The sequence below is a fragment of the Grammomys surdaster genome, unplaced genomic scaffold (genome assembly GCF_004785775.1).
Source record: "Grammomys surdaster isolate TR1022 unplaced genomic scaffold, NIH_TR_1.0 124917, whole genome shotgun sequence".
NCBI classification, from domain to species: domain Eukaryota; kingdom Metazoa; phylum Chordata; class Mammalia; order Rodentia; family Muridae; genus Grammomys; species Grammomys surdaster.
Window position 1 is genome coordinate 44125 of NW_021619849.1, and position 9673 is coordinate 53797.

Below are 9673 nucleotides of genomic sequence, written 5' to 3' on the forward strand. Positions count from 1 at the left end.
CCACTCCCTCAGATCTAGCAAAGAAAGCAATCTTAAAAGGGCCTGCTCAGTAGTATAAAGCATAGGGAAACACAGCAGTGAGGCAGAGACATGAGGCAGAAGTACTCAGGGGCTAACAGCACTTGCTGTGCAAGCCTTACAGCCTAAGCTAAATTCCTGGTTGTTCACATGGTACAAGGAGAGAACTGTCTCCTCAAGGTGTCCCCAGACCTCCAAACAAGCACTGTGGCACATCCACACATACACATATCCACACACACACACACACTCATACATGTTCACACATATATGTATACACATACACAGATTAAATTTAACCTAAATTTAAGACATAGAATAGAGATCTGAAAGCTAGGATAAAACAGGGAAACCCCCAGAGAACTAGACTGCAACACGATCTGTGAACAATGGGGAAAGAAACCAGATTAAAATAGATATTCAAAAAAATAAATAAAAAGATGTTCTCCCTTTCTTTGTCTTTCTTCTATACTTCAAGATGTTTACTTTTCAAAACTCTAGCAAGAAGAACATATAAGCCCCTGACCCTATTGAACAAGGTATAATCCTAATCCCATGGCATCAGATGAACACACACACACACACACACACACAAAACCTTTCACGATGAAACACCATCATTTGAAAATAAAATCCCTACTCAGTTACCTAAACTTTATATAGAACAATGTAAAATACAGTGTTTTATTGCAATGACTTAAAGAAATGCCTTATGCCTTAAAGAAAAAAAATCTTTTTAATCACTTTGGTATTTGGGGTTTAAATGAAAGGCCAGATCAAAAATTCATACTGCATATTAAATATTTTTAAATTAAAAATAATATATTCACACTGCATGGATCTGTGGCCACTGCCACAGCCTTACCTCACATCCATGGGTGGAAATCTTACCTTTCCCCTCACATTTGTCAGACTTTTGGATTTCTTCTTTCTTATCTGAATCCTGGAATTTGAGATTTGCATAAACAGTATCTTCAGACATTCATGAATATTCAAAGAAAGCTCCAGAATTGGTCCTTTCTGACAATTCTCAATTTCTCAAAGTTGAGACAGCTGATGGTTAAATAAGTCTACCTAGACTCTCAACCCTCTGTAACTGCAGCTAACCTCACAAGCTAGAATTTCTTTTTGAAAAACCACTAATGCCAGACTCTCAAATATATGCCTATGAGTAACACAGAGTCAGTCAGTGGCCTCAGACAAGAACAGATATGGTTGAAAGGGGAACACGTTCCTTCCTCATGTTTCTTCCTTTTTCTTTACATAAAGTAATTTTAGAAATTGTGTTTGGATAATATTAGCTTCATAGGAGTTATGCAACACACTCCTACCACACAGTGCAGATACAGCACAGGATTAAACTCTCAAGGAGAGAAATAATCAGAATGATTCAGATCTCAAATTCTCCCTGGTGTACCTCAGTGGACTGCCACAGGTACCCTGAGCACAGAATGGTCAAGGTACTCAGAGAAAGACTGACTTAGGACTGAACATTCACAGGGAAGACACACAAAGAGTGTGAGATGAAAGACCATGCTTTCTCTCTGATGCAAAGGTTCTGGTTGAATTAACAGGAGCTTTTCTCCCAGAAGAAACAGGTGGATCTCAGCACTAGGGAAGCAGAAGCAAGGGGATGTCTGTGAGTTTCTGGCTAGCATCCTGTACATTGTGAGATCCAGGACATCTAATACAACATACAAAGGCACCATCTCAATTCAAGTCCCCCAATAAATAGCTAAGTAAATGAATAAAACATTAGATATTACCACTACCACGTGTGTAACTTGTAAATAAATAGGTGAGTCAAAGAAGTAAGACATATCCTGGGTCATGCTGGTACTAGCTTTCTTCCCTTTTTCTTTGGTTTATTGAAGCACCTCATGTGGATTGAGGCTTTGTGGAAAAGGGCAAGGCTGGTTTGGGGTTTCCTGGCCTGCAGAACTCTAAATGGAGCTCTCAAACACAGATTGCTGCTCTAAGCATGCACACTCACAGTGTGGTTCAGTACACCAGGTTCATAAATACTTTTTTGTTGTTCAGGAAAACTACGTGTTTCCATGGTCTGGGGACTATGACTTAAAGCCTGGGGATCTCTTCAGTGAGCAGTGGTGTAGAGTGAAAAATTATAGATACTGGGTATATAGAATCCTTTTTAGACATATAAAATATTCTTTAGGCTTTCTTTATAAGGACATGGAAAATTTTCTGAGAAACTGAGCCATGAAGCAAGTTAGGAATGTGGGAAGACCAGTCACCATTACTGGAACTGGCCTATCTGCAAAGAGAAAGGAAAGAATGCAAGTGAACTAGGTGGAACCAAGCTGAGAATCAAGTTGAGAACCAAGCTGGGAACCGCAGTGACAGGGCAAGGCCGAAGTAACAGGGCAGGACCACATTCTTGAGAAAGATAAGCATACAGAGAGCTTTCACCTGACCCTGACTCATGTAGGTTGGGTTCCTTTGGAATGTTCCACTATTTTTATGTTATACCACCCTAGCAACCCCTCATTCCCCTCCCCATTCCTTGGTTTGTGTTTTTTCCCCTTAAAAATCCTTCTCAAACTGGCTGTCGGGGTCAATTCTGCTCCTGCGTGGGCATACGAATTGACCGGCAGCTAGTTGTCAAGGCCCTAATAAACCTCGCTATTGCTCTGGTACATGGTGTCTCGAGCAGATTACTGGGTGGCCACGACTTTCTGAGACTTGAGTGAGGGTCTCCCCTCTGCGGAGGTCTTCAGTGCTACTTTTTAAATACCTTCTCCTAAAGTTCCTTTGAAATTCTTACTGATACTTTAACACATATAAATAATGTTAAGTAGGTTGGCATTGTTTAGAAAAAACTTTAGGAGAGAATGTTTTTAATTTAATAAAGATTAACTACTTTAACATAGTAAAATAATGTTCAGACAAGCAACACCAGATAGATACAGTGAGTTAGATGTACTTATTTCTGGGCTTATATATGGGTAACAAAATTAATCACAGAAAAGGAGGCCATGCATTTGAGAGGAAGTAATGAACAGAATGGGAGAGTTTGTAAGGAGGGAAAGGATAGGGAGGGGATGATGTCATAATATTCTAATTTTAAAAAGACAACAAGTAGAAGAGGCTTACTACAACCCCTACTAAATAGTAAACAAGAGTCACAAGTACAAATTAACTAGATATTGACAAATCCAAATTGAAGACTAGTGTGCCCTTCCCGCAGCCTTGAGCAGGCCTAAGAGATGAGACCTTCTGTCCATTCCCAGCCTCTCTTTCAGGTGAATCCGGTCGACTGTGGCCAATGGCCCACAACAGAATGGTGCCAGACCTGGAGCCTGAACACGAGAGACCAGCTGAGGAACACTGTCTTAGGTAGAGCTCTACGGAAAATGGAACAAGAAAGGAGAGTATCCCGCACACTTGGTAAGCAGCAAACAATTTTTGATACTAGCGCTAGTTATGGTAAGTCTTTCAAGGCTGTGTTTGCAGGAAGTGTGTCTCAGGGGATGCAGACTAGGTGAATGAGGTATTGACCCGGTGCTTCAGGCGGGAAGAGCAGGGTTAGAAGGAATTGGAAAACTAAGAAAGCAGGGCACTGAGGTGTTACAATAGCTGCCTGCTACATCTCCAAAGAATGAGATGAAAAGTTACATCTTGAATATGAGAGAGAGAGAGAAAGGGTTTTAGAAAAACAGTTGTCCTCTCTCTGAGCTATGTCAGCACAAAGTAATGAAAAGGCTATTTCCAAGCTCATCTAGAAAACAGAAAAAATTCGGGAAATGTCCTGAATTTCTCTGTAGCTCTTAGATGTCCTTCTTTGTTGTCTGTCCTTGGCGCGCCAAAGTCCACGTGTGTCAATTGTTTGTTTTTTGTTTCATTGTCTAAATGTTCTATGTTTCCTGTTCAAAGCACAAAAATGGTTAAAACTGTTTGATCCAACCCTTGGTCTAGTTTAACTTTGTTTTAAAGACAGTCTTAATGTGCACGGATAGGTTGCCTGTAGCTAAGAGTTGAGCTGAGCTGGAAAAGCCTTTTCAGAAATTGATTGTTTGCATAAGCTGATCTTAAAGGGACCAGCAGCATTTTGGATTCTATAAGGAAGCTGAGAGTTGTTTGTCTCAGAAAAATCTCTGTGACAAGGTGTCTTTATCTTGGAAATTGCAGCTAGAAAGAGCAAGAAATTTTGTTCGGTCTAAATATATAAGATGCATAGCCACTTCATTGTTGTTTCTGACTGGTTTTAAAAATATAAATATGTTCTACATGTCTTGGTTATAGACTATTGGCTTAAATTATTGGGTGTGATTAGAAATTTACAACTTTGGTAACAGAAAGTTGGCATAAAGCTAACTCAGGGTTAGAGTCATTCAGAAACCAGATGTATAAAAAATAAGATTTTAAAACAATGTCTCTTCAATGAGATATTAAAAGCTGCTTCATGCATTCATATATAAGAATTGACAGCAAAACCTTGTAACATAAAGGTAATCTATTTGGTGTTGATTTTAGAGAAAATAGGTTGTTTACATTGCTTTTGCTTTTCGTTCTGCTTCTCAAAATTATGGTTATACTCTAAAGTTACAAAAGAAATTTAAAATTTTAATTAAACTGCCAGTATTACATTGGCTACAGTTGGCAGTTCTAATCTTGAGTTTGGGATTTTTTAATTCGCCCATGTTTATAGAAAAGGAGACAGCAGGTAGAGTTAAATAAAAATATTTAAAACAAGTTGTGATACAGTGCTGGCCTGCTAGAAGGATAATCTTTGCACCAGGCCTCTGAAGAGGTTAAGAACATTTACATTTAAATTAAGACAATGCAGATTGGGCTCCTCAGAAGCTTGGGTGAGACATTCCTTTTGTCTTGGTCTTCACTACCAGCCCCTAAAAAGGTGTTTTCCGGAATTTGTTGATTGCCTTGCTTGTTCCTTGTGGGAGAGGCTTCAGCCTCAGGCCCAAAATTCACAACAGTTTATGGGCCAGGAGTTGTTATTATGTTGGAGGAATTAAAATTATGCTTGCTTCCCTCCATGGCATTATAACTACCTGCTGACAAAGGAATTCCTCAACCTGTTTTGGGTCCTTCCTTCCAAATTTATTGAGAGTGATAGAAGACAAGATGGCTTTGATTCCTCTGATGTGTATTAGATCCTATCAGTAGCAAGAGACCTAATCTTAAATTAATAATTAAAGAAAAGGGTTTTGAAAGATTAATAGATACTGGAGCTATTTAACAATTATTAGAGGGCAAATTGCCTTCAGCTTGGCTTTTATCTGATAAGGAGTTGGTTATTCAATTAATCCAAAAGCAAAGTTCAAATTTAAGATTTATGAAACTAATGGGACATTACAGCCTGTCTTGCCTACTTCGGTTGCCATTCTAGTAAATACATATAGAATTATTACAGATTTAAGATTGTTTTTGTTGTTCCTTTACATCCTGGTAAACGTGGTGAGGTTTAAATTCAACGAATTTACTTGTGATTTTTGAGAGCCCATGAAGCGATACCATTTAAAAGGTTGCCTCAAAGAATGATTAATACTCTTATATAAGAATTTGTTGCTTTAATACAAAAGTTAAGCATTTAAATCTCTCAGTGTATATTATTCATTGTATATTTTGTTAGCTAATCTCTCTAAAGGAGTTTTTCTGTACGCCTTTGATCTAATACAATGAGCTTTAAAATTTTAGATTGCTTGTCGTTCCAGAAAAGATTCAAAGGCAATATCTTTTCAGTATTTGGGAATTCAGTTATATCTTAAACAGATTGTGGCACAGAAAATTCCAATAAGAATGGATAATTGGGACTAGAGAGATGGCTCAGCCGTTAAAGGCTAGGCTTACAACTAAAAATATTAGAGTTCAAGTCCCAGCAACCACATGGTGGCTCACAACCATGTGTAGTGGGATCTAGTGCCCTCTTCTGGCTTGCAGGCATACATACAAAACATGGTTTACTTTTAATGATTCTCAAAAGTTGTTAACAGATATTAATTGGCTAAAACCTCATCTTAAGCTTACCATAGAAGAACTTGAACCTCTGTTTGATGTTTTCAAGGGGGATACAAATCCTAATTCCCCTCGACAGTTAACTGATGAGGGATAGATAGCTTTGTAAAAGTATAGAGTAAGCTGTTAGTTATCAAAAGATAAATTATATAGACTATGATACATTGTTGGCTGTTTGCATTATTGCTACTCGTGTGCTCACAGCAGCCCTTTGGCAAAAGAAATCATTTATGTGGATTCATCCTTCATCTATAAGTAAATTTTGAACATCTTACTATGAAACAATTGCGGTGTTAACACAGGATTGTAAGATAGAATCCTGAAAGTATTTTGGATGAAATGTTAATTCCTTACTCCAAATAGAATTTAAGTTGATTATTGGAGAATAATGATATTTGGCCTATTACATGGCAAAGTTTTTAGACAAATTTGATAATCATTATCCATAAGACAAGTTGTTACAGTTGTTCTCTATACATGCTTTTGTATTTCCTATAAATTTGCATGCAGCCCATAGAAAAAATATTTACTATATTTACAGATGCCTCATCTATTGAGAAGACAGTGTATGTAATTAGACCACATGTCCATTTTCTTGGATTTTCCCCTGCTTCAGCACAAATAATTAAACTACGTGCTGTAATCACTGTTTGAAATGATGAAAAATCAAGCTTTCAATTGGTACACTCATAGCCAGTATATGGCTCATGGTTTGTAACTACTTAAAATTGCTGCCTTTTTAGATATTGCTAATTCTCAAATTTTACAGTTATTTATAGAAATACAGCTTAATTTAAGAAACATGTATTGTTTCTTAACTTTATAAGACATTCAAGAGCTCATTGGATTGCCTGGACCCCAGGGCAATGCCAGAACAGATTTGTATACCAGTCAGATTATAGACCTTATAGAAACAATTGGCCATACAATCTTATTCTTTATATCATCAAAATAATAATAGCTTGAGACAATAATTTGATATTTCTAAAAAGTGTGCAAGTTAAATAACAAAAACTTGTTCTCAGTGTCCTCAATTTTCATAATGGTGTTAATCCTTGAAGACTTATATGTGATCAATTATGGCAAATAGATGTTACTCATTTTTGATTTTAGAAAATTAAAATATGTACATGTGACTTGATACCCTTTTAGGCTTTTTAGTTGCAACTGCTTTAACAAGAAAAACAAATAAAAATTATAATTAGTTATTGCCTACATTATTTTTCTATGCTTGGTGTTCCATATCAGATTATAGACAATGGAACTGGCTATTACAGTTAAACATTTGAGATGGTATGTTGATAATTTAATATTAACCTTATTACTGAGATTCCTTATCCTCAAGGACAAGGAATTGTGAAAGAGAGATTATGGAACTTTAAAATAATATCTTGATAACCCTCTTGAATGTGGGAAGAACAGCTACTGATGCTTCTTCCCTGGTTTTACAAGAAACTCTGAAAAATTGACTTTTAAAAACTAAAAAGCTGGAATTATACCCCCCAGGGTCACCAAAAGCACACCTTGCTTTTGTCTTATTTTAACTTTTCTGCAAACTGATGCTAAGGGTCAGTCTGCAGCAGATCGCCACTGGCATCCAGTTACTTCCAGCTCATTTGCCAGGGTCATGTGGAGAGACCCCTTAACTAATACTTGGTGTGGTCCCAACCATGTTTTAATTTGGGGCTGTGGCTCAGTATGTATTTTTTCAGAAAAAGAGAACAGAGGCCAGTGGCTCCCTGAAACATTGGTCTGACAAGTGGACACAGATCTCGAGACTAATAATTGTGATTCTGATGATGATGGCTCAAAATCCTTATCAGCCAGCAGATTTAACCTGGCATGTAGTCTCCATCAATACTTGAAGCCACCCACTATACGTGGTGGCCAGACTTTGTGTCTAAATCCCTGTCAACCAGCAGTTGGATTAGGCATTGGAACATTTCCGCTTCCAACCTTATTTTCTACACTGCTTGGATAAATCATGTTGCTTTTAACCTTTTAAACCTTGTGTCTCAAGCAGATAGGTTGCCTTCACACAGGATCGCTCTCAGCAAGCTCAGCTTTCATCGTGGCAGTTATCTATCGCTATGAAAATTGCAGCTAGTGCATGCCCACAGGTCCTTTGGTCTGAATGTGGTTTTGGTCTTATGGGAAAGAGAGTGCCATTGATGGCCGGTTAGTCAACAACGGGTAAGAGTGTCTTGAGCTCCTATAAACCTAAGACAGAGGCTTATATCAATATGCTATGTATGTTCCTCAAAGACGGGTGATATAGGAGTAATATAGATGCCAACCTAAGACATTCATGGTCGCCCGGCCACTCTGTACCCTAGATGGGATGAAATATTGTACCCCATCCAGCTGCTGGCACTGCTCATATCTTATAAATCTAAAAAGGGGGAACTATGCCCTTCCCACAGCCTTGAGCAGGCCTAAGAGATGAGACCTTGTTTACCACAATAGACCAAACAATAGGACTCTGGAGGTATGGCCTGGAGGCATTTCCTGCCCTTGGTGGAGGCAGTTCTTGCTTTGGCCTTGGAGCCTTTCTGGCTGCCTGTAGCCTGGTACAAAAGATGAGAAGAATAGACTGACTGCTGAGCTTGCTTGAGACATCTCTGGCCAGCGATTAAGTATGGATTCCTCTCACCTCCAGCAGGATGGTTTCCACTCACCCCCAGCCGGCTGCAGCAAGAAGGAACTCTGGGGGTGGGGGTGGGTTATCCCCTTTAAATTAGAAGCTGAACATTAAAGCATTGAGCCTCGATCAGAAACCTTTGTCCTGGCTTAATCTCTTCCCGCCCTCCTGTCCCTTCCCAGCCTCTCTTTCAGGTGAACCCGGTCGACTGTGGCCGAAGACCCACAACAGACTAGAAAATGGAGAGTTATAAACTGAACCCTAAACCTCTGGGCTCTATTTTCTCACCCACAAATCTGATGATTTCTTAGAGACCTGATGTCACTAGAGACTATGCCATAATCCCTATGCCTGACAACTCCCCTTAAAGCACATCCAGTGGCTGTAAAGTGTACTCCATCCCCTGGACTCCATTTTCCAGTTCACAACTCTGCCTGCTTTCCCAGAGTCCATGCAAGCACCAGGGACTCCAGGCCATGCTGCAGGACTAGGAATCCCAGAGGCAACATTAGCACCTGAAACACCAGAGTCCATACAGGGAATTGTAGGCATACAAATGAAACCTAAAAAGATCATTCATTCTGAGTGACTTAACACAGATCCAGAAATACAAACAAGTTATGTTCTCATTTATAAATGAGTATTAGCTGTAAAGTACAGAATAAACATGCCACAATACCAAAAATGTTAAGTAACAAGGAGCCTAAAGTGGGTCACTAGAATCTCACTGAGAAGGGGACATAGATTAGATATGGGGATGGATGAAAGGAGGGAACGTGGACAGGATGGGGATGGGAAAGGGACAAAGAAGAGAAAGAGAGGCAAGGAGATAGCATGGTTGTGGGACATCCAAGGACAAGCAAAATATAATCCCAAAAGGCTCCGCTCCAGTGACTGCTTCCTCCAATCAGGACCCATCTCCTAAAACTAGGTCATTCAGTTCCAATGGAACAGAAGGGATCAGGTTGTGGGAGAGAGAGAGAGAGAGAGAGAGAGAGAGAGAGAGAGAGAGAGAGAGAG

At 39.1% G+C, this 9673-nt stretch overlaps 1 protein-coding gene across 2 annotated transcripts in view; it reads right to left on the reverse strand.

Annotated features, from left to right (window-relative positions):
• The window catches only part of LOC114636795 (C-type lectin domain family 12 member A-like), a 38832-nt gene that overhangs the window by 11142 nt on the left and 18017 nt on the right, over nucleotides 1-9673 (reverse strand). Inside the window, exon 1 of one of the 2 annotated variants that reach the window (XM_028784909.1) lies at nucleotides 910-1150. The exons of the other annotated variant lie outside the window; for it this stretch is intronic. Coding sequence (XP_028640742.1) covers nucleotides 910-1000 — 91 coding nt within the window. The 5' untranslated portion in view covers nucleotides 1001-1150. Of the gene's footprint in view, nucleotides 1-909; nucleotides 1151-9673 lie in introns of those variants that run through there. 2 annotated transcript variants of the gene reach the window in all.